General features: G+C 52.4%; 1 protein-coding gene across 1 annotated transcript in view; it reads right to left on the bottom strand.

Moving 5' to 3' along the window:
- Nucleotides 1-337: 337 nt before the first annotated feature.
- The window catches only part of LMX1A (LIM homeobox transcription factor 1 alpha), a 158,302-nt gene continuing 141,626 nt past the window's right edge, over nucleotides 338-17,013 (bottom strand). The window contains exons 5-9 of the mRNA XM_047840782.1: nucleotides 9,279-9,451; nucleotides 6,428-6,505; nucleotides 4,775-4,844; nucleotides 2,146-2,316; nucleotides 338-537 (exon numbers count right to left, since the gene is read on the bottom strand). Coding sequence (XP_047696738.1) covers nucleotides 377-537; nucleotides 2,146-2,316; nucleotides 4,775-4,844; nucleotides 6,428-6,505; nucleotides 9,279-9,451 — 653 coding nt within the window. The 3' untranslated portion in view covers nucleotides 338-376. The remainder of the gene's footprint in view (nucleotides 538-2,145; nucleotides 2,317-4,774; nucleotides 4,845-6,427; nucleotides 6,506-9,278; nucleotides 9,452-17,013) is intronic.

Genomic DNA, 17,013 nt, shown 5'->3' with positions numbered 1-17,013 from the left:
CGTCTATGGGTATATGGATGGGTAGACGTACGCACCTCTTGACAAGAGCTTCCCCAAAACGGTGGGAAGTTGTTAGGAGTCTCTAGGTACCTAGTTTGCATGAGAATGTCTATATTAAAAGTCCCTGTCCTTAATGAGAAACACGTCTTCATACCTAAGCTAAGACTCTTATCGGAAACATGAAGCTACGCGATCATTGTATATTCAGTCTTTGGAAATGCCGAGCTACATCAGATCGTCATACAACAGCATCCCCGACAGAACTCCCTCCCCACCCCACCTCTTCCCTGGCCTCCCCCTCTCTACAGCCGGCCAACCCCTCACATAGTAGGGTTGGTCCGTGTGGCAGCCCAGCCACAGAACTCGAGGGGAAGACTCAAGAGGTAAAGTAAGAATTCTGCATCGAGTACAGGTGGTCAATGGGGTTTCCCACTCTGGACTGCAGGGGCCCAGCTTCTGAGGTTGCTAGGAAACAGTCACCCAGGTTACTGAGGGAGGTGTCGTCACTATCCAGGTCGTGGAAAAGGGGCTCCGCACCTGAAATGAAGATGAAACGGTCATGAGGGTCCAGAAGCAGGGACTCCCTTCGGCGCTGCGAAGTGTAGCGGATTACAGCGAGTATGAGCTGAGCACAGCCGCCCCCCTCCCCCGCCCCCGTGAGGTTTTCTAGTGGATTCTGAGGACGGGGTGGAGGGAGAGCTATGTGGGAGAGTAGGAGGGAGGTGATCCCCGTCCACAGAAGATCTCCCGTGTCCTTTGGGGGCTCGGGTGGAAAGCACGACGACTGAAAACAGTGTAAACTAGGATGTGACAAAGTGCAAACTGGGTGCGGCGTGAGCAAGCGCCAGAAAGTCTACACAGCAAGGCTGGGGAGCGGGCAGGACATAGCATCGCCAGCTAGAGGGGCTGGGGCAGGGCTCCTAGAGGACTCAGCCCCCAAAATGGTTCTTGGAGGACGACTGGTAAGAAGATAAATGTCAGCGTTGTGGATAAGGCTCAAGAGACCTTGGTGGAAATACAAGTCCCCTCAGACATACCGAGGGCCTGCTGCCTCCCCGAACGTGTCCTGCAGAAGAGACAAGGTTAGGGGACTAATTGACACCCCGGACAGAGAAGACAGTAGGGCAAACTGTGGAACGGCTCGGGGATCTTTGTGACAAGGACCTAGAGGTACGTCTGTCGGACCCTCCACACGTTTTATCTGCACGGATAGATCTATGTACATGCAAATGAGTGGCCTCGGTCAGGGAAGCCCCTACAGACGGCCAGGTCTTAATCAGCATCTGCTATACGCAGCACGTGGGGAGACAGAATTTTTCTTTGATGAAAGCAATTGTTTGACAAAATCTGTGGGCTGAGGCACGCCGCTCTCACCCTGTTTTGAAGGCCTGCTGAATAAAACTTTAATTGTAGCTCTCAGTGTAACGGATCACAGATTACCCAGGACAGACGCATTCCATAGGCCACTGACCTCCTCTGTCTAAAAATGTGTTGGGCCCTGAGATTGAACTTCAGACCTCCGCTCCAGAGCTCTCCCACTCCATCGGAGTGCCCAGGCCCCAGCTGCTGTCTGCCCAGCAAGCTTGACAGTTGGGGAGGCTAAGCCATCTCAACACCCGGCATTTAAAGCAACCCCAGTTTGGGTGGAGTGGGAGTCGTGGGGGCGGATACTTTTCACTTCCCAAATCAGGTTATGTTTCAGGAGTTAATTGAGAGCACCTAAGTAGTATCAGTTGCATTAGGAAATTTGCTCTCTGCGCTTTTATGTATTTTCTTTGTCTAAAAGTTTGCTTGATTAAGGCCTCCGGCCTACATCACGGCCGGCATTGCTTGCAAACGTGGTACCTGGTGTGAAAAGAAAGAAGGGAAATTCGATCACAGCAAACAGGTTTACAGTCAAAGTCCAGCCTCCTACTTTAACAAGAATCTTTGAAAAGGAGAATAAGTGGGAACATCACTGATGACTGTGGGTACTGGTCTTTCTTCTGCAGCCACTGGTTAGACGATCCAGGGCATCTTCTGGGCACGTATTCTGCTTGTAGCTTCGTTGAGCATCCGGGAACTGCACATGTGTGTTTGGGAGGGAAGGAGAGACCCACGCCAGCGAGCCGTGAGCGGTCCCTGTGGGGCCGGGGCCCATCTTACCGTATGGGTGCATGTGGTCTCCCGGCATCTGAGGGGGGGTGAGGCCCTGTCGGAAGGGGTCTGAGCTGTAGACGCTCTGCTCGATGGCCAGGAGCTGCTGTGGGGTGGGCAGAGCCGTGTAGGGGTTCATGATCCCTTCCATCCCAGCGTTCCCACCGCCATTTGTTTGAGCTGGGGGACAAAGAAGAAGGCAGATCATTCTCCATGTGCAGCCCAGGACCCCAGGCTGGGCGAGAAAGCCGAGCACATCTTCTGAACTTCATACCCCCTTCATACCCCCTCACTGCCCAGTGTTCCCGTCCAGCACTGGCCTTTGCTGCAGCTTCATAAGGAGAAAAGAGTGAGAGGGGCTGGTGCACGTGATACAGGGAGCCCCAGACTTGGAGGGCGACACGCCGTATCTGCCATCCCATCATTGCCCCACTACACCATCTTCTCCACCTGCTTGAACATCCTCACAACATGGCGGCCGGCTTTCTCAGAGCCAGGGATCCAGCAGAGCACAAAGCAGAAACCGCCACATTTTTTGCGACCTAGCCTCAGAAGCCACACCCTCGGTCACCCCTCATCAGTGTCCGAGGGGGACCGCACAGGGTGCGAACACCGGGTGGTGACACTCATGGAGGGTCATCTTGGCTAGATCTAGCCACGGCAAGATCATTATACGTCCTGAGTCTTGGCTTCCTCATTTATGAAATGGTCAGGAATGAGGTGACATCAGCAGTTTCCAGCCTGTGCCCTACCAAGGGCTATCAGGACCAACCTTGGAGAATAAGGGCAGGGAGGTGCAGTTGAACTTGGAGAGCTTCCTTGAAAGAGATCACAAAACAAACGCGTCTGATGGTACGCACAGGTTTGGCAGCCACTGGAGGTGATGGATCTAAAGATCGTTCCAGAATCACTATACTTGGGGCCCGTCAGGTACGTGGGGTTCATGACACTGGCCCGGCTGACCTCAAGGAGCTGACAGGCAGACTCCATGAGACCGTGTGAATGTGTTTTGGAACAACTTGCTACATCGGTGTATAAAGTTTCAGAGAATAGGGGCCTCACTTCCTGCCTCTACCCTGTGGTCCTCTGAACATGGTTCCATTAACTCTCAGAGACTATTTTCCGCCAGCATCTGCCTACTTAAGTCTGGCCTAGGAGCTGCCCTTCGAATTCGTCAAAGTCCCAAGCACTCTGAGTTTGTGTTCTCATAATGCCTCCGTGCATTCTTCCCCCTTCGAGGGTGTTGGCCTATATGGAGTCAACGTGTGTGGCTCTTCCCAAAGCCCTCTCCTATCTGTGACCCTCTCTGAACTTCCCAGGGGCCCAGCGCAACGCTGCTGACAGGTGCGATTATCCCACCCTGGGGACAGGTGGCCTGAGGCTCCAGGAGACAGAAAGGCTGGTCCGAGATCAAACAGCTTTGGGGGTGGAGCTGGAGCAGTATTCAGGTCTCCTGACCCACTCGCCCCTCCAACCTTCCCCAGTGCCCATGTCCTTGTTTTCCCTCCCTCTCTCTGAGTATCTATCTTGCCGTGAAGATACTGTTTGGCCTAGAAGAGAAGAAGCCAGGAGAACTCTGTGCTGCAAAAGCCCGCGTGTAGACTGAGCCTAGCCTAGGTATTAAGCACGAGGCAAGTCCACGCAAGGACAGGGGGCCCTGTCTGGGGGCCTGAGAACAATCTCACAGTCCACGGCCCATTGACTGCGGTCCACAGGCCAGCATAGTGGGAGTTTGTTAAAAATGCAGAATCCCAGCCCCTACCCAGACTTTAAGAATCAGAATCTGAATTGTATCAAATTTCGAGTGACTTCTGTGCACGTTGGAGGCTGACAATTCCTGTTCTGGGCACAAACAGACCCCTCAGGGAATCCCACCGGGTGGCCTTTGGGGGCGTATCCCTTTAAGAATGACACAGGTGTAAGAGTAGTTTTTTATTATTATTTTTTTTAATTCCCTTGAAGGGTGCCACAGCCTGTCGCTCTTGACTCCCTGCCCAGTCCTCACAACCACCCCATTAAAAACAACAGCAACAAACAAAGGGGCACACAGGCGGGGAGAGGCGGAGCAGCATGGCCTAGACGAGCTCAGAATCAGAGAAACATACTCCGGTCCCGACCCCCCGCCTGTTCCTCTAGGACCACATTCAGCCCTGCAGCGCCCTTGTTTGCTCATCAGTGAGACGGGGAGAGAGTACTTCTCTGCCCCCCCGGGTGGGGGTGCTGTCAGACTCAGGTCAGCACGAGAGCACTCTGTGATCTACACACGTGCCCGACGAGGCAGGGGGTTCCTGTTTTTACTATTTCATGTTATTCTGGGACGGGGTCAACCACACGGGTGTCCTCTGTCAGCTGATTTGCCAGGAAGGAGAAACATCTGGGTGCATCCTGGGTTCTGCGGGGAGTCCGGCCACAGTCCTGGGGGCTCTGCACACAGTCAGCATCACGGGCCTCAGCCGGGTGCCCTCAACCCTCTCCCAGATCCCCCGGGCTCGGTCCCCAGCGGACGAGCCACTCTCTTTGGTGTGGACAGGGCTTCGCGGAGCCCAGAAGTGGCATTCAAAGAGCCAGGCAGTGGGCAAGGCCTGGACCCTGGAAGGCCCGGCTAGGAACCCCTCCCCCCACCTGCCCCCCTGCTTACCGGAACTCAGCCTCTGGGTGTTCTGCTGGTCCTGCTGTTGCTGCTGCTGTCGCCTGGCCAGCTTCTTCATCTGATGAGGAGAGGGGCGCAGGGTTAGAGTCAGGGGACGGGCAGCAGGCCAGCCTTGTGTGCAAAGCAGAGGGACCATGGGACGTCCCGCGCTCTGACTCAGGAAGGGAGCCGAGCTGGAGGAGCCCCAAGTTTGCCCGGGGCCGCTGCGGGCTCTGCACCTGCAGCCCTAGGAAGACAGCGGGCTGGGAAGCTGGTCTTCCAGGCACAGGGACTTCCTCTGAGCTGATAAACCTTGCTGCTCATGCCGTGACAGTTTCACGTGCGGTGTAAGCGTGGGGATGCGGGACGCAGCCCGGCTTAGATGTGTGGCAAGCGGCTGCTGACTGATAGGGTGTGACCTGGGATGTGCCCCCAGGCAGTTCCCACCCACTCCCCCACCTGTTGGCCCCCCCCTTGTCTGAGATGCCTCCCAGGAGATCCGTGCCTCCAGGTAAGGAGCTGGTCTCCCAAAGCACCCTGTCAATACTAAGACTTCCCAGAAGGAACATTTTAACCCAACGCTTCCCAAACTGTGTTCTGGGGGAAGTCAGGGCTCCATGAGACCCTAAGAAAAACAAGCAAACAAAAAGTTCTCTCCTGCAACATTTCTCAAGGCTTCAAACTCCTCTGCTTCACGAACACATTAGGCTATGGGGTCTCTTAATCCTATTGAAACGTGGAGTTTCCGTTCAGGATTGAATACACATCAAGTGCCCTAAAGAATTCAGTTAGGGCAGTGCTATCTTAACCAATCACAATCAGATAATGAGATATTAACGGATCACCTACTATGGATTAGGACCCCAGACATATGGGCCATGGGCCACATGCATTTTTAGGGGCAGAAAACCAATAAATGATCAAGGCAGGGCAGTACAGACCTTGGTAGGATCCAGAGGACAATATGATGGTTGGGGTGTGTTGGGGGGGGCACTGGGAGAGGTAAGTAAAGGCATTCATCCTACTGTACCAGGGTATCGCCTTAGACTTGTGTGCTATGTAGGTTTCTCTTCGCAATTTTAAAAGAACTTCGGTATCTGGGTTAAACAAAGGTGAATGAAAGAATCTGCTTTTGTATTCTGGCAGATGGCTAGCCAGATTCAGTCATGGCCACCAGGAAAATCAAAACCATTTCACCAGAACAAATGCCCTCTCCTTCCCCTTCTGCAGGGCTGCTGTGGCTGACGTGACTGTGGTCAACAGAATTCATTTACATTTTTAACTTTATTTTATTTTAGACAAAGCATGAGTGGGCAAGAAGGGCAGGGGGTAGGGGCGAGAGAGAGAGAGAGAGAGAGAGAGAGAGAGAGAGAGAGAGAGAATCTCAAGCAGGCTCCACACTCAGCACGGAGCCCGATGTGGGGCTCGGTCCCACAACCTTGGGATCATGACCTGAGTCAAAATCCAAAGTCAGACGCTCCACCGACTGGGACACCCAGGGGACCCTCAACAGAATTTCTGAATCAGGAGACCTATGAGTTCTGTTTAGAAAATCCGTCCAACAAGCTCTGGTTGGAAAACCCATCTGCAAGTACGAAGTCCTATTGTATTATTTCAGGAAATGAGCCACACAGAGATAGACAGCGGTAAGAAGCAGATTACCTTAGCTCTCTGGTTCTGGAACCACACCTGGACGACACGGACGCTCAGCCCTGTCTCTGCGGCCAGGGTCTCCCTCACCTTGAACATCAGAAATACAGAAACATTGGCATCTCAGAGGAGGGGCTGAACATTCCCTACACGGTGCATAGGGAGGCCGGCCGGCTGCATCCTAGATGGTTGCCGGCTAGTGTTTAAGGTCCAACCTGATCCCAAACGCAAGACCATCGCTTCCCTTCAAGTGGAGAGAGGTCCTTCACCAGGCGAACAAAGAGAGGAATAAATAATCTAGATGTGCATTCCAAGAGGCATTTCTCAGTTTCTCTTACTCTGGAAATCAGGCCTTCGGACGGTTCTGGAACATTAGCGAAGTTCCATGTGGACTAACCTACTTAAGAAGGATGGAGGGTGAGAATCACTTTATGTAACAAATGGCTCTCTCTTGTTCTCCTCCAACGGAATTCACCGACCTGAACGTCTGGTTTGGTCTCTCATAGGTCTAGGGGGGTTTGGGCGTTTCGTGGCCATTCATACTCCCGTACCCTGAGTGAGTCAAGAGCCTTCTGGAATCTGGCAGAGCGAAGCAGTCGGCTCTGGCACAGCACATGCGCCATGGCCTCACAGAAGCAGGACAGTCAGGGTCCCTCTAATGACGAGATGGGTTTAAAAGCCGCCCTCCGTGCAGGCACGTGGTGAGGTGCGGGCCAGGAGGGAAGAGGCCAAGAGCACAGCCTTCCCAAGAAGGAGTCCGAGAGGCGCTGCCCTGTGGCTTACGTCCTGGGGCGGAGACGAGCCTGAAGGCACAGCCGTGAGCACAGCTCCCTGGGGGCCTGGGGAAGGACTCCCCCTTTCATCACACCACTTGGGCCGAGGCTTAGGAGAAGGGAGATGATGAGACCGGATCTTTAAGGCACATCCTTCTGCTAAGCCAACTAAGAGAGCAGTGGGCCCCAGCCCCACCTCCACCTGCTGAAACCCCATCCATGTTTCAGAGGCCCGGCTCAAAAAGCCACCTGCTCCACAAAGCCTTGCCTGATTCCCCCGACAGAAGAGACCTTTCCCTTCCCCGGGCTCCCACGGCTCCCGGCTGCCCCTCCGGTATGGTCCTCACCGCTTCCTCCCCGGTGTTAGTTATGTGCACGTGTGTCTCCTCCCCGCCGGCGGCCTACAGCCTGCCCGGGGACAAGCACTGGGCACAGGGCCATACAGAGGCTGGGAGTCTAGTACATGGAGGATAAGTAATAAACGAGGGAGGTGATCATTTGTCCTCGGGCAAGCCTACTTTGGGGCTATTTTACTTCCTGCCAGCACCGCCCCTGAAGCCCAAGGAGCCACAAGGACACAGAAGGAAAGAGGTCTGCAGGGACACTTGTCAGAGGTCACATGTCATGGCAGACGATATTACTGTTTTGCAAAGAGCCACCCTCCCTCCAATTGGAAGGCTCCAATTGGTGGGCCTTCCCCACACCTCACACGGAGTTAACCACGTGACTTGCTTTGACTTGCTTTGGGATGTGCGAGGAAGTGGCACATGTGATCCAAGGGGGCGGGCTTGCCTGGTGGGACGTGGCTCCCGCCATCCTCATGAGAACAGCCTGGTCCCACAGCCTGGAGCCCCAGAGAGACAGGTGGAGAAGGCCTGACCCTGAGCCCAGCTGGGCCACGGCCAAGCCACCATCCCGGGGCAGGAAAGCCAGGTCTGCAGGAGCCACTGAGACTTTGTTATTACAGCAAAAGCAGACTAAGAGGGACACAGGAGAAACAGTGCTAAATTTCCGAAAAATGTATTTCCTCCACGAATTTCGGCAAAACAGTTTTCCTATCTGTACTGCGTAAGTAACATAACTGGGTGTACAGCAGGCAGTCATTAAATGGCGGGTGCTTAATAAATGGGTGTGGCTCTTTGTGGGAGAGACTGCTTATTGTCTCCAATATCCAATCCCCCCTCCCTCCTATTAGCAGGTGGATCCCAAGTTGCGGCAGGGCACGTGGTCACCCAGATAGACTCATCTCCCAGCCCCACTCGTGGGAGGCGCGGTCACGGGATTCAATTTTGGCCACCACGGATGAGAGAAAGTGATACAGAGAATCTCGGGGCACGCCCTCAGTAGGCAAATGCTTGCCCTCCACACCTTCCTTCTCCACCATGGTGGCTGGAAACGATGGTGACAGCTAACGCGGCCCCTTGGAACCAATGACGGATAATACAGCTCCCTGCCAGTCTCAGATTGCTCACCTCTGGACTGTGACCGAAGATGGAAGTGAACTCCCACCACCTTAGACCACAGATGTTCATGGCAGCCCCATCTGTAACGGCCCCAAACTGGAAACAACTCAAACATCCATCAACAGATGACCGGACAAACCAACTGTGGTCCGTCCAGCCACGCAGTGGGATACCATTCAGCAGCGAAAATGAACGAACTGAGACGTGGATGAACCCCCAAACCACCACTCCAAGTGGAACATACTAGACCAAAAATAGGTAAATAAATACATTCCACAAACCACTGTGTTTTTACTGCCTCTGGGTCTATACCCCCAACTGGTACCTGTTCCTATTCTTCCTGCTGTTCTCCGTGTATTGAGCAAGCAGCCAAGCGAAATGGGTACAAGTGCACACAAGTACAGGGAGATTCCATCATGGCCCTGGCCACGGCATCAGGGATCTAGAATCTCCAGGAGGGCCGCAGGCTACCTGCACAGGCTCGATCTGAACCGCCTCCCCCACCGCCCTGACCCCCAAGTGCACCCATCAACACCCCAGAGGAGTGAAGGGTACACACAGACCAGGGGGGGCCGGCCCCCTTTCCTCCCTTCTTCCCGCCCCCCACCCCCACCCCCACCCCCGTACCTTCCTGCACGGCTTGGAGGAAACTTCAAATGAGGCTTTGAATGCTCTCCTCTGTTGGGTGGTCAAGATGGTTCTAGGACGTTTGGGGCGCTTATGGTCCTTGCCATCTTCAGTGGCTCCTTTCCCTGCGCCATGGACTGACTTGCAGAGACTTTCTTCATCATCACTTTTGCCTAAAAGCAGCAGAGAACAATGTGTTAAGTTCTTCGAGGCCGCTTCCTGGAGCTGTATGTTATTCTATAACAAGGTGCTTGGGTCCACGTTCCCAGGATGGCTTTATATGTGAGTGCAAAAACCTGCGTGGGGTTGACTCGAAAGGAAGGGGCTAAGGAAAACACTTCCAAAATCCAAAGACAGAAACCACCAAGTCCACCATTTCAGCTCAGAACTTTCTCCCGGAACGGCTGGCCTAGCTCCACACTTCCTAACTGTGCGACTTTGGGCAAGTTACTTAACACTCTCTGACTCAGTTTCCTTATCTACAAAATTGGGATTGAAGAGAACCTACCGCATCGGGGTTGGAAGGTCTAAATGGGGTCACCCACAAAACACGCAAAATGCTACTTGGGGGCACCTGGCTGGCTCACTCAGTAGAGCCTGCGACTCTTAATCTCAGGGTTGTGAGTTTGAGTCCCATGTTGGGCATGGAGGCTACTTTAAAAAAAAAAATACTGCTTGGCATATAATAAATGTCCAATAAGCACTGGTTATTATTTCTTAGATGTCTTTTTTTTTTTTTTAAGTCCAGACCTGGAGAAATTTTGGATAACTTCCTGGACACTGTGTCTGAAATTCGAGCCACTGTCAGGAGACAGAAAATACTACTGTTCCAAAGGCTGTAAGAGGACCAGCATTCGATTACCTGCGGAATGCACACAACACGGGTAGTTAGAACTGCTCCGGTATAGAATAAGTAACTACCAAAGGAACTGTTTATATTTATGTGGCTTCCTTGATGAGCAGTGACCAATACAAAGAGAACTTCGGAAGCAAGTAAAGCCTTCAGCGCGTGTCACGTTCTCTCCCAGGCTACCTCCTGCAGCCCACAGACCTCACACTCCAGAGAAGATGCTTCAGGGTCCGGGAAGTCCCCGTGTGAAGGAGGCGTTTTCCTTCTTTCAGCATTAAAAGCCACTGGCAGCTATGTGCTCACGTCACGCAAACAAGAACCTTGTTTCTCTCCGGGTCCTCACACCGCTCAGCTGTCTCCTTTCCTCCAGCGGACAGCCTTGTCCCAAGGGCTCCGGTCTCCTGACGCTGCTCCCCTTCGGGACCACCCCCCCCCCGCCCCGCCCCGTGTGGGAGCTGCACATGCTTGTTCATCCCACCCTCCTCCGTAAAGGATACTCATCTGCACGTGCCATCCCGGTTTCGACTTTTGTGGAATGTTCCAGGACAACGGCCTTTTCCGTCTACGAACATTTAAGCGTACACTCGAAACATGAAGGAGCATTAAGCTTTGAGCACCTTGAGGGCATGGCCCTTTCAATGTCATTGCACGGGTCTGATGTAGGCACACCTGGGGCTCCATCCAGCTCGGCCCCCCGGTGTAAGCACACGGCGCTATGGGAGTGTCATCACGCGCTGTGCCTCGGTTTCCCCACCTGCACCCCTGCAGCGATAGTGCCCAGCCGTGGGCGACGCAGGGGCAGTGCTGCTGTGGGCAAAGCAACTAACACGGTCCTGGTGCATAGGAAGCTCGACATTGAGTGGAAGGAACGCCCTTTCTTTTCTGCCTCACTCCCCTGGAGAGTACAGGGGAAAGGCCCAGAAAGACTGAAGAAGAAGAAGAAACCACATGACAAGGAGTGGCTACTCTGGCATCTTCCCCTCGGAGGTGGCTCTTCCCAGGGCAAATCCAGTCAGCGGACCTCACCCATCCCTCCATAGCAAGGGGTTTGAGGATCTTTCGAGAAGGACATTTTCAGAATGGCAAGGAAAAACCAAGCCCAGAAGAACTAAAAGCCACAGGCAAATAAAAAGACCCCACAAGAAGAGAGACCATAGGAAAAAAAGAAGCCGCCAACTCCCCACCTTCACCCTTGATGGACCCAACATCCACTGCTCGGAGACCCCGCAGAGGCCAGTTCCTTCCACGAGGCCAATAATTCTGTCTGCTGGTGGATTCCTCAGGGTCAAGAGGGTGCTCCTCTGGTAACAGGGAGGACTTCAGTGAGTTTTCTTTGCAAATGGGCCGACACCCCCATCCCCACCCCCCGGATCATACAGATCTCCTCTAAGTCCAGGGACTAAAAGGGGTTAAGTCTGGAACAAATGACTGGCAGATCCAGAGTGCGATTGTACAATTCACTACATAGTACACCGGAAACTCCTAGAACACTGTATGTTAACTGTACTGGAATCAAAAGTAAAAGCTTAATTTTTTAAAAAAAGGGAGTTGGAAAATATAAACCATTTTATCCCAGATTAAAAAAAACATCAAATCCAATTTTATAATTTAGAAACCTCCTATCTTATGCCAGTTTTGTCCATAAAGCGGTATTTGCAAACGTCTTCTGGAGCCAGGCTGATTGTCCTGAAGCCATTCCTCACGCAGCCTGACGCAAATGTTTGTTGATAACTGGGAAAACATAACTACTGAACGTGTAAAGTCTAAAGTCATGCTAGATTCCCTGATGATGGCTCATCTCCGCGGCCATCATTTGGGAAAGCAATGCGGTATAGATAACACATGGGCTCGAGAGTCCCAAAACTCAGGCTTAAACTTGGGGTCTACCAGTTAGGATGTGTGATTTGGCCCAAATTTTTCAAGGCTCCATTTTCTCATCAGGGGAAGTGACAGCGTCCCTGGAGTTCCATGAGATGATACGTGTGTAAAAGGTTTAGCGTGGTGTAGAAGGTAACAGGTGCTTGGTAAATCATCATCACCATCGTCATGACCACTACTCCAACATAAGAGAAGTATTCTTGATCGAGACACATGTTTTCTGTTAATAATAGCTGCCTGTTTTCGGGAGTCTGAGTTAAGGGTTTACGAAGCCAGCGTTCACTTCTCTCTTGGCAGACGTGACCCCAGCCAACGCTGCGAGTCGGGTTTTGCAGAATGTGAGTGTGTCCTTGCGAGAAGGAAGGTGAAGGGAGGGAGAGGGGTTGGGCTGGTTCCAGAAGGAAGACGTTAAGCGCTGAGGTTTGTTCGGAGCCCCAGAGGCAGGGTGGCGGAGGCACCCCCCACCCCCGCCCCGTGTCGCTGAATCTATATGTCCACTTGTCTGGGATACGGGCACCTTCCCCAGGAGCGCTATTCTATCCTGAACAACGGGGAGGGGGGAACAGAACTACCTCCCAGGATAACCCCGGCTGCCCACTTCTGGAGGATGTGGAGAGCACCGATGCTCTCATTCATCCTCCCCACACCCCTATAAGAGGAGAGACGAAAACATCTGTTTTCAGAAGAGGAAGGAGAGGGGGGCCGGGGGTGAGGGAGGAAGGGCAGGAGGGGGAGGACAGAAAGGAGATTAAGATTTGTCTCCGGGGGGCGCCTGGGTGGCGCAGTCGGTTAAGCGTCCGACTTCAGCCAGGTCACGATCTCACAGGTCCGTGAGTTCGAGCCCCGCGTCAGGCTCTGGGCTGATGGCTCAGAGCCTGGAGCCTGTTTCCGATTCTGTGTCTCCCTCTCTCTCTGCCTCTTGCCCGTTCATGCTCTGTCTCTCTCTGTCCCAAAAATAAATAAACGTTGAAAAAAAAAATTAAAAAAAAAAAAAAAAAAAAGATTTGTCTCCGGGGTTTCTATTGCTTTTGTGGGTACACTTTCTCCCTATTTTATTCCTCCTTTCTGCTACTAATCTCTCTCTCTCTCTCTCTCTCTCTGTTCCCTCAGGTCCCACATTTTGCCTTCCAAGAGGCCTTCACGACCTAGGCCAGGGGCCTACAAACTTTTTTTTTTTTTTTTTTTTTTTTGGTAAAAGACCAGAGAGTAAGTATTTTACTCTTTGAAAGCCTTAAAGTCTCTACTGCAATGACTCAACCTTGCCATGGTGGTGCAAGAGCCACACTACAACAGGTGCGGCTGTGTTCCAATAAAACAGTATTCCAAAAAACAGGCACCAGGCCAGATTAGGCCTGCATGCCACAGTTTGCTGGCCCCTCGTCCAGACCTCTCTGGACCTCCTCCTATTTTCCATCAAAACTGACATATCCTACGTCCCAGTCTTTCGGGTTCTGACTCTGGGGACAGGAAGCACCCAGGTGACACGGAGGAGTCCATGATTAGCAGAGCCTGATGTGTTTGTTCTCTCCCACCGTCAAAAACGTAGATGCACTGAACACAAAATGCCTCCAACCAAACAGTCACGGCTGTGGAATTTCAGGTGTCCTGGCAGATCCGAGCGAGGGAGATTATGAAGACCGAGCACGGAGAGGCCTTTTGGCACCTCTCAAAGTGCCGACAGGTGCCACGACCCAGCTGCCAAGGGGAACTCAGGCCATCGCTAACCACCTCCCCGCTTTTATCTGCTGTGTTGTAAATATTGCGGGCATAACGGTGCCCTCTAACTGTCTTGGGGAATTTCCAGGTTGTTCCTGGGATGTTCACGGAGGCTCCCTGCCTCCTCCTGCAGCAAGGCCAGGCCTGTCTGACTCTGACCCCAACTTCTCCATAAAAATACACAATGCCTGGGGCACCTGGGTGGCTCAGTCGGTTAAGCGTCCGACTTCGGCTCAGGTCATGATCTCACGGTCTGTGAGTTCGAGCCCCGCGTTGGGCTCTGGGCTGACAACTCAGAGCCTGGAGCCTGCTTCGGATTCTGGGTCTCCCTCTCTCTCTGCCCCTCCCCTGCTCACGCTCTGTCTCTATCAAAAATAAAATGTAAAAAAAAAAATTTTTTTTAAAACACACAACGCCTGAAATACACCCTTAATCGATTTGTCCGAGAGACAGAAAAAGTTCTAAGAGAGCTAGGAAATTCCTCCCAGGACCCGCAGGAGCACTGGGGAGTAGAAGACGGAGAGGAACCTTCAAACAGCAGAGCCGTGGGAGGAGAGGCAGGAGGGCCCCTCTCTGTAGCCAGAGGCTCCCACACCCAGATGCAGGCCAGAGCGATCCCTCATAATTTAAGCTGACACCCCTCAGTGGAGATGAAAGGAACACTACTCGCTGTCTCCGACAACAAATGTCAGCATCCCTGGAGGCCATTTAGACACAAACACAGCATAAATCTGACTCCTAGTGGGGAAGGCCAGAGATGAAGTCTCCTCCACAGCCTAACAGAGTGAAATGAATTTGCTTGGCATAAAGTTTGAACATGTTTCTCAGGGTCTTTCTTTCCCTTTTCTCATAAAAAAAAAAAATCTGGAATGGTTCAGGGCTGTTGCTTCCCCCTTGCCTGGCCCTCCCACTCGTTTATGACATAAGGAATCACAGATGAAAAGCACCAGCCATGGTTTATGGCCCCGAGACGGGCTGCCCTACCTGTGGGGCCTCGGAGATTCATTTCAGGTTGTTGGAAAAATCCCAACGGCCCATAAACAGGGAAAGAGATATCTGAGCTTGGCCCCGGGAGGTGAGGGTGAGGGAGGGGGGCAGAGACCCTCATGGTAGGGAAGGGAGAGGCAGGAACGGGCCTTAGATGCCTCCCCAGCGATGAGCCTCATAAATGTCCTTCAAGCTGGGGGAGGAGAGGAAGGGTCTGGGACTCGCTGTGGGGGGGGGGGGGAGGGGGAGGGAAGGAAGGAAGGGCGGAATTTATGAAGACAGGGTATATGAAGACAGGAAGCTATCTCGGTCACTGCCCTGCGCTACAGGATTGGAATTGCATTCCCCAAACACAGCAACAGTTAACTCCAGATGCCGCGGCACCTAAAATCCAACAGGCAACAAGGAAAGTCCTCTAGAAAAGTAAAGTCCCTCCAGCTACTGTTTGAAACCGCCTTGCACGTGGCTCTTCGAGGAGGTCTCGACTCAGACCCAACTCAGGTTCCTCTGAAAGATCTGACTTGGAACTGGTTCATTTCGTCAGGCACTGTGCGGGGACCATTCTGGGACACGCAGATGATGAAGATTCAGCCTCTGTCTCCCACGGACGTTGAAAGGTCAGGTGTATCAGGTGAATATACAAAATACAGTAAAACGTAACTGTGGCCATGAAATGGGACAGCTGGGTGCTAGCCTTCATTTCGCTCCTCAGCTGTATCCCCTTGGATGAAATTCCCTACATCTCTAAGACCGAATTTCTTCATCCACAAGATAACATAAGAATCGTTTCCTCTTACCTAATGCTCGGCATGCAGTCATTTTATAATTGCATTGGTTCATTGTCCCTATCACAACACTATGAGGCAGGAAATGTATGTGTGTGTGTGTGTGTGTGTGTGTGTGTGTGTGTGTGTGTGTGTGTTGTAGATGAGTAAACTGAGGCCCCAGGCAGAGCGTAGCGTTGCCCGAGGGCACACAGTGGGGATGCTCTGTCTGGTGCCCCCATGCCCCTCTCCCTGCCTAAGCTGCCTCATGGGATTGTGACAAAGATCCAAGGGTGCCTGGTATTTGCAAAATATCAGGTACTGCCCAACCGCAGCCGGCGTCCCTGTTATTAAAGAGCGAGGAAAGAAAGGCTCACGGGCAAGGCTTTCTTTCTCTGGGGTGGGTCATCCACCTGGAGCTCCTGCAGGAAAGCCATTCCCTTCAGTCCAAGAGGGACGGAGCCTCCCCTCCCTCCCCACACGTGCCCCACCACTGCGATCCCCACAAAGATCTCCAGTCTTAAGGCGCTAAGCCCTTCCAGAGCAGAGCACACAGAAGCCAAGTGCCCTCCTGAGTCAGGCCGGAGGTAACGTGTCCCAGAAAGGCACCTTTGTTCAGCGATGCCCACGATGGGTGGGGGGCTTCTGTGCCAGGCAGAGGGAGGGGCCAGCCAGGACCCCGGAGGGAGGGACATCTCCGCTCCTGGGAATTACCGTAGATTTGCATCAGTTTGGGGTCTTTTTACATCTGAATAGGCTTTATGCTAATACCTACCCTGCCTCTTCTCACACACACACACACACACACACACACACACACACACACACACTCTGCATCCTTTTCTCTGAGTTCCTCCATTGCTTTCCCCGTTTTAATAAAAGCACATTTACATGCCATCCAAACTGTTAAGCACTGGTGCAAACGTTCTCACTGCCTCTATGCATAGATTTGTCGTTTATGGAGAGACGAATAACCAGGATATCAGAAGACTCCTCGATACCGACATCACTAAACAAAAGCCATAACTTGTGTAGTTTTGATGTGGCTAGTACCAGAGAGGGGGACTGGAAGCTTCTAACAAGTCAAATCGGGTATTGGGGGCCCAGCGCTCAGCCTCAATAAAAGCTCATTAATCCAGCTGCCCAGTGATTCACTAGGCGAGGGATGTGATACGCATAACACTGTCCTAGGTTAATATTAATAAGGTTGGAGTGCATTTGCTCTGGTTTAGGAACAGGCTTAGGTGGATCGAATACTAGATCTCTTTGAAGTAGTCCAATTTTGCTGCATTAATTATCTTCAGGAGGATAAAGTTATCTGAGAAAGTGAAATTGTTTAAGTCAGGGTCGCGAGATAAAGGGTTCTCTCTCCAAATTAAAAAGAGAACCAGACAACAGTCCTCAAGGTGACTGGGGAGTTGAGTGAGTTGGATGACACTGTAAGTGGCCTCATTGTGGCAGGGAATCCTCTCTGGATAAGTTCATTGTGGACTTCATCATACACAGAAGTTGCCTGGATGACCACAGCTGATCGGACTGC

This window comes from Prionailurus viverrinus, chromosome F1, assembly GCF_022837055.1.
Source record: "Prionailurus viverrinus isolate Anna chromosome F1, UM_Priviv_1.0, whole genome shotgun sequence".
Lineage (NCBI taxonomy): Eukaryota > Metazoa > Chordata > Mammalia > Carnivora > Felidae > Prionailurus > Prionailurus viverrinus.
The sequence above is the reverse complement of the archived record's forward strand: the minus strand, read 5'-3'. Positions and strand labels throughout refer to the sequence as shown.